Below are 19982 nucleotides of genomic sequence, written 5' to 3' on the forward strand. Positions count from 1 at the left end.
GGATTCACTATAGGCTACAACTGAAGGCCCCACACATCTTCTTTGAGCCGAGTGTTAGTTGGACCACGTCTCCCTGGAGCCCATGTCTCTTTCTTCCAATGAAAAAGAATTTGATTTGATTTCGTTGAAAGTTCAAATGGGAAAATAATAATTGTACTCTCATGGAAACTACCAAAATAATTACATTTGCCTTGAATGTCTCTTTCTTCCAATGGTAAAAACTTTGATTTGCATTGAGAGTTGAACTCAAGACCTCCCGCTTACTAAACGGGTGCTCTAACCAACTGAGCTATGAAAGCTTCCTGCAAGCAATTTCTATTTGCAAAATTTGTTATCAATCTAGCAAGATCCTACCCCCCCCCCTTCCCCCGGCTCCCCTCTTGGTTGAGGTCACCATAGATGTGTCAGTATCGACATACAAATGCCATCTGCCATGGGAATAATAACATGGTTTAATGAAGATAAGTCATGTATTATAGGCAAGTTGAATACATAAATGTCGTCTCCTTGGGGTAGCAAGGTCACGGTTTTATGTCGTGTGTGCGTTACGGTGAGATCTGGTGTCAAGTGCTTCAAATCAATTCAGTGGTTCAAGAACGACGACTATGGCTCCAACGTTGGTCTTAGAGTCATGTGCACGAAGAGTTCCCGACAGTCATCGACAAGGCATGTCCGACTTCGTATGAGAACGGTGACAGTGATGCATCCACGACACGTTCTGGCGGCGGTACTGGTTGTTCGATGGTCTAGAGACCTCAACATATTTTTTTATTATGTTTAGTGTGTTTTGTACTTCTGATGAATGTTTATAATAGGTATGTGTATTTCATAAAAAAACACATATTCATTTTTGGAAAAGTCACAATATTTCGAGTGGAGCTAGTATTGAGTATTGTGCATGTATATGGGTGTTCTCGCAAGAGAAATCACTCAAGTTATGCCATACGGAAGCAAGCAAGAGTCATTAAGCATGAAAAAACATGAAGTATGTAGGGAAAAAGGTTATGCTCACCAAAATAATTTGCTTTGGTACTTGGAAATACAATAAACTTTAGCGGTAAAATGTTTGGGTACGCATGGAAAAACACGAAGTATGTAGGGGAAAAATAGTTATGCTCATCAAGATAATAATCTTCTTTTTTATTTTTGACATTGAACAATCTTTCCATTGCTCAACGAACCGAACCACATCGTCGGCAATCAGGTTCTGGAAGAAGGTAGGTGTACCGCCCGGCTATACAGCTTTGAGCTCGGTGTCCATCTTCAAACCAAAAGTTGCTGGGGCATGATCTACCTATTACAGTTTCTAGGCACATAAATCACTTCGATTTGTTTTCATTGAAAGCTCAACTGGGATAAAAATTGTTATGTCTATCCAAAAAAAGAAAAAAAAAGGTTGCTTTCATTGAGAATTGAACTCAAAACCTCCCACTGTTTCTAGGGACGTAAATCACTTCAATTTGCCGTCATTGAGAGCCCAAGTGGGGAGAAAATTTATTATGCTCATCCAAAAAAGCAAAAAAACAAATAAAAGTTGATCGGGCATGATCTACCTATTACAGTTTCTAGGGACATAAATCACTTCGATTTGTTTTCATTGAGAGCTCAACTGGGATAAAAATTGTGATGCTCATCCCAAAAAAAAAGGTTGCTTTCATTGAGAGTTGAACTCAAGACCTCCCAATGTTTCCAGGGACATAAATCACTTCAATTTGCCGTCGTTGAGAGCCCAAGTGGGGAGAAAATTTATTATGCTCATCCAAAAAAAGCAAAAAAACAAATAAAAGTTGATGGGGCATGATCTACCTATTACAGTTTCTAGGGACATAAATCACTTCGATTTGTTTTCATTGAGAGCTCAACTGGGATAAAAATTGTGATGCTCATCCCAAAAAAAAGGTTGCTTTCATTGAGAGTTGAACTCAAGACCTCCCAATGTTTCTAGGGACATAAATCACTTCAATTTGCCGTCGTTGAGAGCCCAAGTGGGGAGAAAATTTATAATGCTCATCCAAAAAAAGCAAAAAAACAAATAAAAGTTGATGGGGCATGATCTACCTATTACAGTTTCTAGGGACATAAATCACTTCGATCTGTTTTCATTAAGAGCTCAACTGGGATAAAAATTGTGATGCTCATCTCAAAAAAAAAGTTGCTTTCATTGAGAGTTGAACTCAAGATCTCCCAATGTTTCTAGGGACATAAATCACTTCAATTTGCCGTCGTTGAGAGCCCAAGTGGGGAGAAAATTTATTATGCTCATCCAAAAAAAGCAAAAAAACAAATAAAAGTTGATGGGGCATGATCTACCTATTACAGTTTCTAGGGACATAAATCACTTCGATCTGTTTTCATTGAGAGCTCAACTGGGATAAAAATTGTGATGCTCATCCCAAAAAAAAAGTTGCTTTCATTGAGAGTTGAACTCAAGACCTCCCAATGTTTCTAGGGACATAAATCACTTCAATTTGCCGTCGTTGAGAGCCAAGTGGGAGGGGGGAGAAGTTATACTCATCAAAAAAACAAAAAAAAAAACTTGCTTTCATTGAGAGTTGAACTCAAGACCTCCCGCTTACTAAACGGGTGCTCTAACCAACTGAGCTATGAAAGCTCCGTGCCATTGAACTGAGTTTTATTTCTATGTCCCGTTATTCTGCCCTTTTGTCCCAAATACATCTATACTGATAAAGTAGTCCGTTGGTCGATGATGGGAATGTTTGAATGCACGCTTAACATCTAGAGTTTTGAGACGACCAACAAGAACGAGGTGCTTAGTCGTTCAAAAGTTTATTGTGGGAGCTACGAGTCGCAGAGGTTTTAGAATATCAAAAAACAAGGCTCTTAATACATACTCCCTTCGTTTCTAAATATAAGTTTTTTAAGATATTTCACTAGGAGTTTACATACGGAGCAAAATAAGTGAATCTACACTCTAAAGCATGTCTATATATATCCGTATGTAGTCTACTAGTGAAACCTCTAGAAAAACTTATACTGTATTTAGGAACGGAGGGAGTAATTACTAGTATTTCCTCACAGCAATTTAGTGCTGAAATTCATCTGACAGAACTCTATCACTAACACGCCAGGAATTTGTGCTTAACAATACTTCTCCCTTCAAAAAGAAAAGGAAAATTCTCGTAAAAAAGGAAAAAAAACATCCATGCAACTGCCAAAAACACAAGTGTAAGGCAGTAACAGTTTTCATGGAGATCAACATGATCATATATCTCACACACTGGACACCAAAAACACGTAATGCATGCACAAATACACAAACTGTTCTTCACTCCGGCACATTTGCCGCAACCTTGGTATAGTAACAGCCTAACTAGTCCACCAATCGGACCTGAATGGATTGGTACACCGATGATGTGGCAGCAGCACAAGGCTGATTCAGATCCGAGTCGGCGACGACCAAGACGGAGTCCCCAGGTTTCACTGAACCCTTGGACTTGAGGAGCTTGATGGTTTGCTTGAAGTTATCGTCCATGTTATTTGACAGCGGGAGCTGGAGCGGGATCACACCCCAGTAAAGGTTCATGCTCTTTCTCGTGTTGGCGTCATCGGTGAACGCAAAGATGGGAGGGTTGGGCCGGTTGCGTGATAGGAGCGACGCCATGTGGCCATGCTTTGTGTAGACGAAGATGGCGTCCACGGCAAGGTTGTTCGCTGCATGGAGAGCATAAAACAACAGGTGAATTTTGCTGGAACGACAGAGATTGGGTATGAGTTTATACACAAGAAAACAACATACCCATTTCCACAGCACTGATGCAAATCTGCTCCGAAATCCGGTCAGGCAGGGCTATTGCAAGCTGATATTGCGGAAGAAGTCGTTGCATGTTTTCCTCACGGCTCCATGATTCCATCCTCTCACTAGCAGCGCGTAGGACAGATAGAGCTTTCTCAGGAAATGCACCTATAGCAGACTCAGCTGACAGCATTATAGCATCTGCGTATTGCCTCACTGCTTCAGAAACATCTGCCACCTTAATACAGGCAACGCGAGTTCGTCAAGTGAATGCAAGAATAAAAGGCTAAAGTAGATTAAATATAATGAGAAGTAAGATTCCATAAAAAATAGTTCAGGTTACCTCTGCACGAGTTGGTGTTGGGTATTCAACCATTGATTCCAGAAGCTGAGAAGCAACTATCACAGGCTTGTTCAGGTTTCTACATAATTCAACAATCGCCTCTTGGATGGCTGGGATTTGTTCTAGAGGAACCTGAACTCCAAGATCACCACGCGCAACCATGACTCCATCCGATGCCTCTATGATGTCTTTAAGGTTCTTGAGAGATTCCAGACTCTCGATCTTTGCGAATATCTTAATGTGTCTGCTATACAAGTAGATTGTATTATGATATAATATACCAAAAAAATGAACAGTAATGTAACTCTTAAGTTCTAAAGAATATGTATACCATATCTTAATGGATAGAATTGTTTCAGTTGCTAAGTTTGACATATAGTCAGTATCACAGGCACACATCCTAAAGTGCCATTTTAATTGGATAAATAATAGACTCCCACTTCATATGGTCTATCGTCAAACAATGGCGTCAATTTCTATTGCTACGCCATTTCACACTTTCCAAGTTACATATAGCAAATAGCATGCTCTAAACTACAAAAGGATGTTGCACTCATTGGAAGCTGTACAACAGCAGTCAGAGGCTCAGAAGTCAGAACCCTGCTGCTGGTATTTTTTACGATCCAAGTTCTAACTTGGACAATCCTAGACATTCTAAGAACTTTTTTACACTGAAGACACCTGAAACTTTTACACCTACAGACACCTCCATGGAACAAATATGTTTAGGTCTCTTAAGAATTGCAGTTCTGCTCACTCTAATGATCTTCTGGAGAGGTAAGTTTTCAGGGACTTAATGTCATTAGCATCCTTTACAAATGAAAGAGCAATACAATCGACTCCTTCAGTTATGCCAAATTCAATGTCAGCCCAATCCTACAATACAATATAAGCAGTTAGCAAGCAAGAAGATGCTAGTTTCAGTAAGTAATATAAGAATAAAAATCTAAGAATATTAGCAAAAAAAATTGACATGCTAGATATCAACTGATAGTTCAATGACCAAAAATATGGTTTGTTCTTAATGAGTGAGAAAATTAAAATGTAACTATCAAAATGAAATACAAGAGCTACAAGAATAAGAAGTGTTGCATTCTAAGTTAACCTTTGTCGATAATGTAGGAAGCCCAAAGTTCCTTTCAACTAATTTTCCGTCCCTCCAGAATGACAACTTGGCTCGAGGAAGAAGCAAACCTGGGTCTGTGCACTTACAGCGCAGATCACCCCCGATCTTCTCTGTAACTTCAAATGTCGCCATTCCACCATCAATGACAAGCTCATCACCAACTAGAATGCCTGTAAAGTGAAGTAAGAGCATTAGGAATAAGGCAATAGGCTGTTTTTAGAAGTCATATTATGGACAACAAACAAACAACTCATGTTCATCTTCAGACCTTCAGAGAACTTATCAAAGTTCACGTGCATTGTAAATGGGGGAGCTTTATTTGTCCTTTTACTGGTAAATAACCATTCAGAGCAATCCTGCAATGTACCATCAAAGAAAGAAAAGATATCAGGATTTCCATCTTCCATGAAAGACATAGAGGACTAAAAGATATGTTGAGAAAACACCAAGTTCTCTTTCTCTTTCTTTCTTACAATTCAGATCGATGCTTTCGCAAATAATACAATTGCTCCTTCTAGTTAAAACTTAAATGCAAATACAGTTATATAGATCACGGGTGATGTCAAACCCTTATACTGGCTTTGTCATCATGTCCCTTCACTTTTTTTCATCAGGAACTCAGAATCAAACACTCATTTATAGTAATCTAAGTCACCATGAAAACAGTGTCCTGTTCAATGTATGAGTAACTGATTGATACTCCGTTTTCTCAATAACATGCAGGCACCAAAACGGTTACTATTATTATTTATCTTTAAAGGAGAGGGGTCACTATCAAATCATAAGGTTCTACAAATTAATAAAGTTATACATTAAATAAGTGAAATGTGTAATAAAAACATGTGTGTGAAACATCCAGCGAAGCTAACCAACCACAAAAGGGATCTCTTCACCCAGAAACACCCAAATAACTATTTTGAAAGGGTAACACCCAAAATGCTGTCAATCAAATCAAATCACATATTGTCACAGTGGCACGGGATGTCGGGACCCCACTGTTAGATAATAATGTGATTGAATGACTAAGTTAATTATGACGTAAAAGGCAGTATAATAATTGTGAGATTGAAAATGTCATTGGGGTTAATTAATTAGTATGTGATGGGGGCTAAACATGAACCCGTGTAAATAGAGGGGGCGTCCCTAGACTAAATTAACCACAAAATTAATCAAGGTTACAACTGCTCCTAATTTTGCATCACTGCAAACCAATTGGGAAAATGTTTTCCATTGACTTTAAATCAACCACGCCACCAGCAAACTCACCATGTTCGTGATCCACTTCTCTTCTTCTCCATCATTAGCTACAAAGAGGGCTTGACCAAACTCAGGTTAGTCTGGTTAATTCCTCTCTAATTGCATTTTTTATGCGGTTAGATTACAGGTCAAAACTCCCTTATGGTATTATGGAGTTCGTATGTGCATTCAGCCATGCTCGGTGCTCGCCTTCTTATGGCCCTCATTACAGTTTGTTTCTCTTATTAGTCATCATGTGCAATTAATGAGCGATGATTATCACAAGTAATTAAGTATCCAATGACCAATAGTTGCAGGACTCTCATTAGAGCCATGCCAGCAATATGTGTTCGAAAGAGACTAGTGCTTGTATACTGAATGCCAATTGGTTTATCTTGGAGTCTATTTTCGAAACCATGATAGTTAGTTACTGGCAATGTGTTTGGCGACACAACATGAGTTGTTGTTATACAAAAAGGAAACTACGGCTTGGTTATCGCACAATATTGTCAGTAGCTTAGTGATGTTATCTGCCAAACTGAGTCCCAATTCCCCAGACAAAACTAGAGATTAATATGACCTTCTCCTAGATCGAGTGGAATTTTTTACTTCTGGTCACTGCATGATCCCTGATCAGACTACTCCAAGCAGCGCAAAAGTCAAACACAGTATAAACCACGATACAAGCACACCCATATGCAGCGCCTGAATCTAATCTAACCGATGCAGCTGCAGAAAAACAGCATACATGCGCAACATACATACATACATCGGCCTTGACGGAGGCGGCGCCGCCGTGGTCGGCGACGAGGAGCTGGGAGCCCTCGGTGTCGACCATGAGGGAGACGCAGAATCCCTCCTCGTCGTTGAGCCTCCGCACCTCGCGCATGGCGGCGCGGTGCCAGTCGCGGCCCCCGTGGCAGAGGTTGACCCGCGCCACGCCCATCCCGCCGCGCGCCAGCGCCGGCAGCGCGTCCACGCACGCCGGGCCCACCGTGCACACGAGCTTCGTCTTCCGCATGCCCATGAACCCCTTCTCCCTGAGCTCCGCCTCCGACACCACGTCCATCACCCCCTCCGCCGCCGCCGCCCGGGCCGGGCGGGCCCCGCTGCGGCGGGGGGCGGGGGCAGGGAAGAGGTAGGAGGGGAACGAGCTGGTGGCGGCGGAGGTGGCCATCGGGGCTAGGGTTTCCGAGGCGGAGGCGGCGGCGGCGCGGCGGGTGCGGCGGCGATGGTGGTGGGGCGGACGATGCGAGGGAGGGAGAGACTCCTTCCTTCCTGCGACGAGTTTAGTGGTGGTGGTGCCCGATGACAGGTGGGTCCCGCTCCCACCTGGCAAGCGCAGGCCTGATAGGGCGAGCTGTCACTCGCTGACATGTGGGGACGGCCGGCCAAAGCTAATGTTTGAGTTTTTTTCCCGCCTCTGATTGGTACCTGCTTTCCCCAAATTATTCTTTTCCACATGTGTTGTTTTTTATTTATATAAATTTCTCTTTTGCTAGTGATTGGTGCGTGATAAAAGCTCATAGTGATGCACACCATTTTTTGTGTACAATCATTTTTAAACAATTTTGCAAGGTTATGTATGCGCGTATGCACCATCGGCACTTTGAAATTACTTCGGTAGCTATATACACCGTGGCATGGATGGTAAATAAGAAAAGTGTAAAACTTCATATATAGTTTTCCAAGAATATGTTAGAGTAAAACGAGATTGAATGAAAGTAATGGACGATCAGTCCTGATTTCTATTGATTCTCAAGTTTATATACAACTGGAAGAGGTGCGAAGAAGAGGTGCCTGCTCGGAGGCATCCCTCCAGAACAGGTGCATGTTGGCAATAGAGAGATAGAATAGACATGACTTTTCGGGGTTGGACACCCTTTCCTAATTAATTTCTAACACTCCCCCTTGTACAACACCGTTCCTTGAATGCTTCATTGTTGAAAGCTTCTTGCATATATAGATCTTCCATCTTGAGAAATCTTAGATAATCTTGAGAGTCTCCCCCAAAAACCCTGTGGGAAAAATATGAGGAGAATAGAGTAGATATGTTGCTAGAACTCCTTTAAACCCAGTGGGAAAAATAAGGAGAAAATGATGCAACATATGATGATTATTGTCTCTTGATAACTCATATGAGAAAAACCTTTGAAGAAGGAGAAAACTCATTGATAAGTTTAGAGAATAATTAATATGTCTTGAGTACTTCCTTTAAAAACCCTGGTAGGGAAAATAGAAAGTATGACATATGATCTTTGAGAAGATATTGCCTCACTAAAAACCATTATGAGAAACTTTGAGAGAAAACTCATAAGAGAAAAGAGTGCAATTGTACATGCCATTGAAAACTCCTTTAAAACCCAATGGGAAAATACAAGGAGAAAATGATATAGCATATAAAGACACTTGTGTTTATATTGTCTCGTTAAAAACCTTTTATGAGAAACCAATAGGGAAAACTCATCAAGGGAAAAAGAGTACAATATATGCAATCTGATGATTGTTAATAGGTTATAGTTTGGGAGATTACTCCCCCTGAACTTTGCAAATATGAAGGATGTCTCATACCAATTCTATTGACATGAACATGAGATTGTGTATAATCTGTTGGATTATAACAGTAGTTTGTTTGCAAATTATTTCCTCACTTTTCTATAATCCGTGAGGCTAAGTAATTTCCGAGCAATGTGATTTATGATGTTGCTCTTCATATAACCTATAGGTATTGAGTAACACAAGTGGAAGTATCTTGATAAATCAAGTTATGTGATTCTGATGAATCTCAACCACATGATTTTGAGTGTGGTTAACCATTCTACTAAGTTATGCATATTTTGCAATGCCTTTAGATAAAGCAATTATGTTAGAATGATAACTAGAAATAGCCACTAAAATCCATTTATATGACTTCCATGTGAAGGCTGTTCCAGCAAATTCAGTCATTGATATGGCATCGTTGGGATCAAATAAAGAGCCAATATCATTACATCATATCATGGTCATATCTTCTATTTCCTGATGGAAATATCCAAGATTTATTGTAATCTTCAGATATAAGATGATATTACTTATATCAACCATATACCTTTTGTTGGGGGTTGCACTCTGAATAAAGATAGCAAATATAGTGTCAGGCCTGACGTAGTTTGCAAGTATATGAGTGCTTTGACATTAGTGATATACAGAACTTCAGGTCCTAGTATCACTTCATTATCACCCCTAGGTATGAATGGATTTGTACCTTATCAAAGGTAGTATGACCATACATGTCTTTTGTTGATATGATATATCCAAATTGAACTTCTCGTATATGTTTGGATATATGTAGACTGATATGTATTCCTGAGAGAATGCTCAAGTTGTAAACTTAAGCTAAATTTGGTTAAATCCAAATTTTCCGTCTTGAGATGATTTTGTGTATGTTTAGGTCTTGTAGAGACATTGATGATGAAATCATCGATATACACTGAGGTGATATAAGGAATTCAATTTTGGGATACCTTTATTAACACATAAACAATTTATCATCCTTTGAGTAATCATTTGAAGAAGGAACTCATTTAGTCGGTAGTACCATATGATTGCCGACTACTTCAAGCCATAGAGTGACTTCTGAAATTTTACACATATATGTTGCGATTTATTTTGGATTCGGAATTGTAAGCCCTTGAGGTACTTCATTATAAATTTCCGAAATGAGTAACCCATATGAGTATGTAGTCACTTCATCCATTAACTACATGGATAATATTATTTGTACTGCCAATGGTATTTATTATCGAAACATAGTTCCACTCATACCAAGAAGGATGTTACATCATAATTTGATGTCAGGTCTCTGCGTGAACCCTTTTGCTACAAGACTCGCTTTCTCACCACCTCATTGACTTTGTCTATGAATGAGAAGTTTTTAGTATTCCATATGGAAGATACTTATGAGGAGTAGGTATTACTGTGGTAAATACCACTCGTTTGTAGAGCGAGTGCTATTCTTCATTACTTGCTTCCTTTTATGTGAACCAATATGAGTACAAGAGGCACTCTACCATGGATTTTGGTTCAGGGCCCAAAAGGTTTTAGCAATTTTCAGAAGAAATATATGTCGACAAATATAGACTTATGTTATATGATTCTGAAGGAATCAATGAAATTTGTGGAAATGTATTTAATCCTTTTAACTCCTTGTGATTTCCTACAACAATGGAGTCAAGGTGTTTCGATGTCCCGTCACGAAAACATTTGTGCACATTTATGTCGGGCTTTGGATGATGAGCATCCAGTGAGGTGTCTTTCAACTTGATGTTGAATTACATTTACTGGTTGAGGATTTGATTTCCTCTATTTCCGCGGAAGCATATGCGAGATTATATCTCGTGTGGTCAGATTTCTCCCCCTCTTGCTCTCATTTCGGGAGAAGAGTGGTTTATCAGGTACCTCCACTCTTTCTGACACTTTACTGCAGGAATATAAAATTGAGTGACACCTTTGTCATCAGTAAATGTATGTGGCAGATTTGCAATGTGTTGCAAATATGTGATTCTAAACTTCTTGTTCAGATTCTTTGAATACGTGGATATAAGGACTGAATGTGAATAACATTCCTAATTTATTTCTTGGCATTCTTTGTGGTACTTATCTCCCCCTAATGCCAGAAATGTCCTTATTGCTGATGCAATCAGCATACGGGCTATGAATAATTTTGATTGACGGATAAATTGTCATTCCTCACTTAGATCCCTAATTTTCTGTGAGAGCCCATTGATGTATGCTGGAGTGGTGATATCGGTATGTAACCGAATTATCGCAGATAGGAAATACTTTGTTGATTTCCACGTAATTACTAAAAAGGGGAAAGTAGTATGCTATGCAGTTGGTATGGTTTATATCATACTTACGGTGTGTAATGCCGTATTTGTCTAGGCTAGTAAATCATGATTCTATAAGTTTGGTCATATTATTAATTTCACTATCTTTGATAAGATATTGAACTAAACCATTTTGGGTATGTACATAAAGTATTATATATAATCAGATATTTCTTGTGAAATGAGTTCAACAAAGTTGTCCATTCGAATGGATTTATCCCTTGTTTAGGATAACTTTCTCTTACTTTGACAATTTGAGCAATTGATTTAGTTATATCATTCATGGTTTGTGTGACAAGAGACACACCAAAAATCATTTTATAAATGTTTCCATGAGTACCATAAAGTATCTATAAAATGCCACACAATGGTTGAGAATGCACATATCTTCTGAATGTGTTCAAGGAAGAATGAGTTGGCTCATTTAGAATTGTAAGGTGAGAGTTCCTTAAATTAATTTCCCTTATGGCACATGTGGTGCACATAAAATCTGATGATTTGGGAAATTTTGCAACTTGTTAAGTTGTGACCAATAGAATTGTCAATAATTTTCTAAACAACCCCAAACCTGGATTGTAAGGCTTAAAACCAAATATTTTGTAAGATTTAGAAAATTATTGTGTACGCAACAAAACTGAGTATGAATTGATTCATACATTCAAAATTTATCAAACATGATGTCCAAGAAATAGGATGTTGGACATTATACTACATGTAGTAGTACAACTATAAGTAAACAATATTTTGGGAATAATCGGGATATTACATGAGGTCTCCCATATTACTGAAAAAATAATTGAATTATGCAAACATATCATAGGTGCAAACGAATTGATCATTCTTTTATTGCACTATATTTTTGGTTCTCCTTCTGATGAAGATTCGAGAACATCATTTACCAAAATAGATTCTTTGTGATCATTTGAAAATGATCAATTCCCAATTAAAAGGTAATTCTGACATCGATTGTCTTTAGCCTCCACTTTACTTTGAATTCCTCATGGTTCTATTTTGTGAAATGTGACTTGCTAATCAATACTATCAAATATTTGAAATAATGGTATAGCACCCGTTGGGTGAATATGATGAGTTTAAGAAATAACATGTTTCTTTACCATAAAAATGGTAATACCATCATAAGGAGATGTAAAGTGCATCAAGGGCTTTTCAACCCGATCTGCATATGAAAATGTCAGATCATGAGATCTCAACTTCAAGTTGATTTTATAATTACCAAAATTGTAAGTTGCGATAGACTTGAGGTCTTGAAAAATTATTGGGTGATCATTCCAAATGTGGTCGGGGCAGCATGTTTCTCTTAAGGGAAATATTCAAGGTGAATAAATATTCATCCATTATGTACTTAGTTTGAGAACTAAGTGAAGTTGGTGAGAGATGAAATACGTATGATCATACTTAGCTATTAAGAGAATAGCCATGACACATATTCCGAAGGTGAGGTTATGGTAGCAATAATACCGCAGGGTGGATACAACGATTGATGTCGTAAATCATCTTACAATAAATAATCTCACCTAACATGTACTTACTGTATTTCGAAATGTGAGCCACGCGTTACTTGAAAATGCTAATGCATTTATTTAATTTACTTCTAGGAGTAAGTGGCATCTATAAATAAATGATTTGTTTGAGAACAATCATGGTCAAGGTGATCCTTAGTGAACCTGGGTGTATCCTTCAATATAACACATGTGATTTAATTATTGCTAATGTTTTGGACTTCATTCTTGAGGAGGTGTGTGACTTTAAAGTCACTGCCAAAACGTATAGACTTGCATGCTTAACATTGGTTAGTCACTATGAAATTATAACCACGACGTCCTGTGGACCTTGCAAAAGTGTTGAGACACTTAATCATTGTCATAAATTATGTGGTCCATCATGATGGATGGACGACACTATAATTAGAAATATTGTCGTAGGCTTCATTGCTATGTATTTTACCAATGTAATAGAAGGTAATCACAAGTAAATGCAAATATTTATGTAGTTCCCTATGACATATTCAAGCAAAAAGAGGCTTGAATAATTGATATTGGTGGATAATACCATTCAACATGCAATAATCATGCATGAATTTACTATGATAGTAAATCATTTTAGTGAACAACAACAATTGCTTCGGAGGAGCAAATTTTAGTACGGCTGATGCCATATAGCCATATGTGTAGACCTCAATTTATATAGGATAACACTTTAAAGATAATCACCAATATGGTGTAGATCTCGCAGTAATAGAAAACATAGTCTGACGATGTTTATAATTCTATTACCTTATATTATGCTAAATGTATGAAATCACTTTGAAAGCAAACATTTGTCAAAGTGACATGATGTAGACCTTGCAGTAATAGTGGATAATCTGCAAATTAAGCAGTAGATGCCAACAATACCTGGTGATTTCTTGAGGTAGTCACATTTAATATTAATATTTGGAAGAGCACTTTAAAGTTAGTCATCTTGTTAAAATGACAAGACGTAGACTTTACAGTATTGATGGATAATCTGCAAAATATGCAGGAGATGCCATCAAATACCTTGTGATTCCAAATTTAATTTTAATTGTATAATATAGTTGTTGCACTGAAATTACATGTTATGGAGAATGCTTGAGGCAGACACATTGAACATGTTGATTTATTTTCTCTAGATAGAATTGTCATTTACAATCTGTAAATGCAATATGGAAAGTGAGTCTCCTATCCAAACTTGCAAATAGTTGATCGCCAAATCTACTATTTAAAGTATGGACACATACTAAATTGGGGAAGAAAAGTAAGCCTGGTTGAATAAAACTGCATGGACGTGTACTTGTTATACACGTACAGTAAAACTGCAGGGATGTGTACTTGTTATACAGAAGTACAAGGGCTAATCGGAATAATGTCAAAGAGATAAGGATTTCCCCAATCATCTCTCTTTCCCGTGCGGCTTCAAATCAGGAGTTCTACCTGTCACCACCGCTGCTAGGGATTTGCCCTACCGGCCAAAAAAAAAATTGCGCCGCACGCGCCGGAGGATTGGGCTGCTCTGCCGCCACCTCATCTCAGGTCGTGGCCTCGACGGGACTGCGCCGGAACTGCGCCTGAAGGCGCCGTGTTCTGGCCGGTTGGTAGATGACAGCGTCGTGCAGCCGGATGGATCCGTCGCTCCAATCGCCGGTTGTTGGCCGCGTCTGAGGACGCGCCACCGGGAGCTGTGATGGGAGCGCGTCCGCACGGCTTGTGACGCGTCGCCGTCGTGATGTGAGGCACGCGTGCGCTGTATGCGGAGGCCGAAGGGCGCTTCCGAGGTGTGAGCCAGGAGGGCTTGCGCGCCCGATGCTACGCACCAGAGGGTGTTGTCGCTGCAGCGCCGTTGGTCTTCTGCGCGCCGTTGGTCTTCTGTGCGCCTCCCTCTGCCGCTAATGCCGGAGCGTCTAATTGGCTGGAGGGCGTCACACCAGATATGCTGCAGCGCCGGAGGAGCCAAGCCGAAGGGCGCTGTGCACCAGGCGTGGGCCGGAGGGACCATCGCTGCACCGCCGACGTGCCGCTGCCTCCTGTTTCCGAGCGGCGCTGAAACGAGGAGGTCGCCACGCGCGTGCCGGAGGGCGTAGCTGCGGTGGGCCGACCGTGGGTCGTGGCCTTGGCGCCGCATCGACGACAAATGTTCGAGTTCGTCGTCGGTGATTCGTTGCGATGCGCGAGTGCATCTGCCACCATTCTTTCGGCGTGGCCTATTTCTCTAATCGAGACCGTGCGTGATAACGTGTTAGAGTAAAACGAGATTGAATGAAAGTAATGGACGATCAGTCCTGATTTCTATTGATTCTTAAGTTTATATACATCTGGAAGAGGTGCGAAGAAGAGGTGCCTGTTCGGAGTCATCCCTCCAGAACAGGTGACTGTTGGCAATAGAGAGATAGAATAGACATGACTTTTCGGAGTTGGACACCCTTTCCTAATTAATTTCTAACAGAATACATGTTTCTTCTCATCATTTGACATGTTGCGCATGTTTGTATGTATTTTTGCACACATTTTTTTTCATTCCCGCAATGAAGTATGTGAATCTCGACAATTTGCGAGCGTGGCCTTTGGAATCTCTCTCATATCCGGCGGTTCGGCGGCGGCTAGAGGAACCCCATCGATGCCTTTAGATCAACGGAATCTTATGGGAAACCAGAATATACCCGGCCTAATAACAAAAGAGAAAGATATGTCTTATGGGAAACAAGAATACGACAATGTAAATACCAAAAAAAGTTTTCTAGAAAAATAATTGATCAAAAGTAACCATTGAAAACCTATGAAGATCAATATTGGATTATGTTTGCACCTGAACAAAATGCACCGAGCAGCTATACCAAAGTCCAGCTCATTGACTATTTGTGCAGCAATAGTGAGAAATAGAAATAGGAAATAAATTCGTTCTAGAAAAATATAGAAGCGTCAAACAAATGCAATAGTCATTTCTTTATTATGCATATTAGAAACTCTGCTGATGCACAGATCTAAAGCGTTGAAATCCTCCGAAAGCGAGGCGAATAGACCCACCAGTAAAACAAAATATGCCAAGCACAACAATATCAACTTAAAATCTTATTTGGCATGTCAGGCAAACTACACAGCCTATCTGCTTCTATGCTTGAAAAATCACAGTGTAGTGCATTTGGCAAACGAGAAATACAAGATGCACACCTTCAGTTTTGATGTCAAGTCCAAACTACTATGGAGATAGATAGTGGCAAACATGTCCATTTAATTTTTGTTCCTGTGTTTCATGACAAGAACTGACATAAAAAAATAAAAATAAAAATGGAAAAAGACCAATACAGGAGGGCTAACTGTAGAGGTGGAGTAGGAACTAACACGGTACACAGCACGATGTAATAGAGTGAGGTATTATCCAAGTATACTAGAAATGACATGAATTATCCAAGTTCTCCATGTACTGAACAAAAAAAGCACATTCTCCATCATTCACTGTTCTAACTGAAAGCATTACACTGAAGCACAACCATAAGAAAGATCGAATGTATTGAACATAACAGCAGAGGTCTCAATCAGAGAACAATACAAGGGAACTGTCCACAATCACTTATGCAGTTTCAAAAGCAATCTCAAACCACAAAAACAAATCCTAGCCACTAGTCAAATATGTAGAACATAACAGCAGAAAGCTGTATTTTATCATCAAACATGTCTGTCTGTCTAACAAGGTGCGTGGAACTGGGCAAGCAGCTACGAGTCAGGTGCCCTGAATGGTAGGTAGTTAGAGCACTAACTAGACCCGGCGTCAGGTGATTTGACACTCCGCAGCCTGCTGGAGCGTCGGACCGGGGTCATCACCTCATCATCATCCTTGTTCTTCTGCAAAAAACAAGTTCACAACCTACAAGTTAGATGGACACATCGTATTTGAAATTGACTGAACAGAGAAGATGGACAAGAAGAATCAAAGCTTACTTTCTTGGCAGCGATCTTCTCAAAGGCCAAGAAGCTGCCATAGGACGACGTGGGGTATGACATGGACTCGCTCTTCGAGGCTGGCTCGAGGCCGACGTTCTCTTCCTCCTTGGTCGTCTTCTTCCTCCTGCCCTGGCCGACGTTCTCTTCCTCCTTGGTCTTCTTCCCCCTGCCCTGGCCAGATGACAAGCTGCTGCTGTACTGAGAGAAACCAGAGTCACCAAATCGCTCAGTTTCTTCTGCCACAGAACCTTTGACAAGACGGTGGCCCTCACTGCTTGCTGAACAAGATCGAGTCTCGGCCTCCTCGGCTTGCTCCTGCTCAGCCGGCACATTGGCATTTGTGGCAACCCCAGCTTGAGTCTTCCTCATGGAGATTGCAGCAACGCCTGCTGAAAGAATGGCCACGACAATGGCAACACCTGCTGCTGCTGCAGGCTTTGAGATTCTGCCCATGTAGACCGGCAACGTGCTCGAGTCCGACTTGAGACCAAGACGCGGCTCCTGGCCCTCCTTGCCACTGCCGTGGTTCTCCTCGGGCTCTTCACTCTCAACATCTTGTTCACGCTGCCCAGTGGGTTGGGATGGGGTGTCCAGATCCTGACTGGAGGATGCCATCTCTTCGCCATTGCTGCTGCCTGGAGCTGCTTCTGATAGTCCAGCATTAAACTCGTCAACTGCATTGGAGTAGCCTGATGCATCAGATTCTTCTTCCACTACAGCAACACCGTCTGATTCTGCAATCAACTCAGAAACTGCATCCTGGATGTTCAACTGCTCGCCCAAGACAATGGCACCACCATAGCTGCTACCTGGAGCTTCTTCTGACATTTGGACATCAAACTCATCTACTACCATGTCGTAGTAGTCTGATGCATCAGATCTTTCTTCCACCACAACATCACCTTCCGGCTCTGCAGTGAAGGCATTGGCGCTGCAGATAGGCTCTTCACTTGGCACTGGCCACGCATCAGCAAAGTTGTAGTAGAAATCAGCGGCACCATGGTCACCATCGGCAGCTGCAGCACTCCAGTTGGCTGCAAAGTGCGGACCAAAGTAGTCTTGTTCTTGTGTGGATGTAGAAGACAGAGCCTCCCAGTAAGACGTGATCGAATCCAATGAACTGCTTGACCATTGCTTGAGCCAAGCAGCCAACTCCACAGGGTGTGATTCTTGAACTGACAGAAAGCTGGACGCCCTCGACAAGGCGGTGTTCGACATGATCGGGGAATCTGGTTGCAGCAGCACGCACACAGAAGCAGCAGACATGAATAGCATGAAGGCAAGGGGGAGCAGGAACCTCAACGCGGATCCCTTCTCCTTCTTCTCTGGAGCTCGCACCCCAAGCTCAGGCTCTGGCGTAAGTGCTGCGCGAGCTCGTGGAGGAATCGCCATAGGGTCCGGTGCAGAGACGCGAGCCGGCTCGGGCGTCACCGGAGCAGCCTCCGATGACAGCAGCAGAGGAGGAGGCGGCGGCGAGCCCAGCAAGGGCTCTGGCGCCAGGACGCAAGCCTCGGCGGAGACGGCATCGTCGGATGGAGCGGTGAGAGCTGACTGCTGCTCGGACAGGTGAATCTGCTGTGCTTGCTCTTGTTCCTCCTCCGTGAGTTCGTCATCTCCAGCGAGCGGGTCGTCCTCCGTGGTGGCTGTGGCGTCGGTCTCCTCGCTGCTCTCGGAGGCGGCGGCGAAGCCGTCCTCGAGGCGCCTGACGCCAGCGCGGCCGTGCCGGTAGATGTCGACGCGGGGGTTGGGCTTGTAGTGGAGGAACCGCGGCCTCGGCGAAGTGTAGTTGGTCTTGGGGTCGTACAGAGCCGCCCGGGACGGCTCCGCGTCCACCGGATCGGCCGCCGCGAGCTGGTGGTTCACCCCCACGCCCAAGCGCACGGGATCCTCCATCCCCGCGTCGTCGTCGTCGTCTCCAGCGAGCGGGCCGTGCGCGGCGGGAGGGGCCTCGAACGAGCGGCGCAGGCGGCGATCCGCGCCCACCGAATCGGCCGCCGCCGCGTGGTGGTGGCTCCCGCCCCCGCGCACGAAGTTCTCCACCCCCGCGGCGTCGTCATCTCCGGCGAGCGAGGCGTCGAAGGAGAGGCGCAGGCGGCCCTTGGGCTTGTGCGCGAGGTTGGCGGGGGAGAAGGGCGCGAGGTGGGGCGCGGGCTCGTGGTTCCGCTCCCCGAGCACCTTGCCGCTGTTCCTGGGGGAGGCGGCCTTGGACGCGGCGGAGATGGTGGGCGCCATGAAGTTCTTCGAGCGCGCCGCGGCCTTGGGGGTCCGCACCGGCACCGCGTGGTCCCGCGGCTCGTTCTCCTTCTCCCCGAAGGAGGAGGAGGAGAGGGATCTCCGGTGCGGCGAGGGCGAGGATGAGGCGTGGTGGCACCCGCACGCGCCGCCCTTGGGGCCCGAGCTCCTCTGCGACGGGCAATCTGCAGATCAGAGAGAGGGCCGTGGTTCATTCAGAGCTCGTGGCCTAACACAGACGGGAAATCGCGGGCGCCGCGACGAGAAAATAAATCCGACAGAAATTGAGGAAAGGCAGGGAGGGAGGGGAATTACCGGCGGGGTTGAAGGGGTTGGAGTCGGCGCTCCGCCGCATGGCGGGGCACGGCCTCGCCGCGGCCGGCGACGGCGACGGGGACCTGGCCACCGCTGCCATCCTTCCCGGCGCAGAGAGGGAGAGAGAGAGAGATGTTGGTTCACGGCGCGGCGGAGAGGAGGGAATTTTTTTTTTCCTCTCTTCCGTTGGCTCTCTGATTTGGAAATCTGTTTGTTGTTCTCGGGAACGAATGAATGCGGGAAGGAGCGGCGAGAGAGGCGGGCGGATGGCGTTAAGAGCAGAGGAGGGCAACGGCTAGATTGGTTGGTTGATTTCGGGCCGGGCCGGGCCGGGCCGGGGCCGGAGAAATAGAAACCGCTGGCCAGGCCTTATTTTACGAGAGCTGCACTACACAGGTGACCGTTGGGGGGAAATCGATTCTGGCCGTTGGGTTGAGCTGAGTCGACCGTTTGGCAAGGACCGCTCTCCATGGCGGCATTTTGAAACCAGGTCGCGCTTACCATGCGGCAGCCAGCGTCCTCCTCGGATATAAACTCCGTCCAATTGCGTTTTCCCAAAAGCTGTACGGGACGGTGGTAAAAAAAAAACGGACCGCCCAGATCCTATGAACACTGCCCGGTTCGCAAAATTTTG

At 43.1% G+C, this 19982-nt stretch overlaps 2 protein-coding genes and 2 non-coding genes across 5 annotated transcripts; all 4 read right to left on the bottom strand.

Annotated features, from left to right (window-relative positions):
- Nucleotides 1-224: 224 nt before the first annotated feature.
- Nucleotides 225-299, bottom strand: TRNAT-AGU. The gene has a single exon. It is a non-coding gene; the product is annotated as a tRNA-Thr (tRNA).
- A 2238-nt stretch (nucleotides 300-2537) lies between these two features.
- Nucleotides 2538-2611, bottom strand: TRNAT-AGU. Its single transcript has one exon. It is a non-coding gene; the product is annotated as a tRNA-Thr (tRNA).
- A 576-nt stretch (nucleotides 2612-3187) lies between these two features.
- LOC123447040 (pyruvate kinase isozyme A, chloroplastic-like) lies at nucleotides 3188-7778 on the bottom strand. Of its 2 annotated transcripts, none has more exons than XM_045123601.1 (7): nucleotides 7229-7778; nucleotides 5492-5579; nucleotides 5203-5393; nucleotides 4855-4973; nucleotides 4098-4341; nucleotides 3758-3992; nucleotides 3188-3672 (listed from the first exon to the last, which is right to left on the bottom strand). In XM_045123601.1, the coding sequence occupies exons 1-7, from the start codon at nucleotides 7634-7636 to the stop codon at nucleotides 3332-3334; spliced, it is 1626 nt and encodes a 541-aa protein (XP_044979536.1). In that variant the 5' UTR covers nucleotides 7637-7778; the 3' UTR covers nucleotides 3188-3331. The 2 variants fall into 2 exon arrangements, with proteins under 2 accessions (XP_044979536.1, XP_044979535.1); XM_045123600.1 differs by having other exon boundaries at nucleotides 4098-4344.
- Nucleotides 7779-16352: 8574 nt separating this feature from the next.
- On the bottom strand, nucleotides 16353-19590 carry LOC123447043. Its single transcript, XM_045123603.1, has 3 exons — nucleotides 19349-19590; nucleotides 16799-19218; nucleotides 16353-16702 (listed from the first exon to the last, which is right to left on the bottom strand). Exons 1-3 carry the CDS (start codon nucleotides 19446-19448, stop codon nucleotides 16613-16615), a joined length of 2610 nt encoding a protein of 869 aa, XP_044979538.1. The 5' UTR covers nucleotides 19449-19590; the 3' UTR covers nucleotides 16353-16612.
- Nucleotides 19591-19982: the final 392 nt, after the last annotated feature.

Source organism: Hordeum vulgare, chromosome 4H (genome assembly GCF_904849725.1).
Source record: "Hordeum vulgare subsp. vulgare chromosome 4H, MorexV3_pseudomolecules_assembly, whole genome shotgun sequence".
Classification (NCBI taxonomy): domain Eukaryota; kingdom Viridiplantae; phylum Streptophyta; class Magnoliopsida; order Poales; family Poaceae; genus Hordeum; species Hordeum vulgare.

Bases quoted from the DNA above. Each gene is read 5' to 3' on its own strand.
- LOC123447040 (XM_045123600.1), bottom strand. From the start codon at position 7,636: ATGGCCACCTCCGCCGCCACCAGCTCGTTCCCCTCCTACCTCTTCCCT. The intron at 5,394-5,491 runs GTCTGAAGATGA...TTCACTTTACAG, and splicing joins CTTTGATAAGTTCTCTGAAG to GCATTCTAGTTGGTGATGAG. The intron at 4,345-4,854 runs GTGAGCAGAACT...CTACTTGTATAG, and splicing joins CTCTCCAGAAGATCATTAGA to CAGACACATTAAGATATTCG.
- LOC123447043 (XM_045123603.1), bottom strand. From the start codon at position 19,448: ATGGCAGCGGTGGCCAGGTCCCCGTCGCCGTCGCCGGCCGCGGCGAGG. The intron at 19,219-19,348 runs GTAATTCCCCTC...TCTGATCTGCAG, and splicing joins CAACCCCTTCAACCCCGCCG to ATTGCCCGTCGCAGAGGAGC. The intron at 16,703-16,798 runs GTAAGCTTTGAT...TGTTTTTTGCAG, and splicing joins AGAAGATCGCTGCCAAGAAA to AAGAACAAGGATGATGATGA.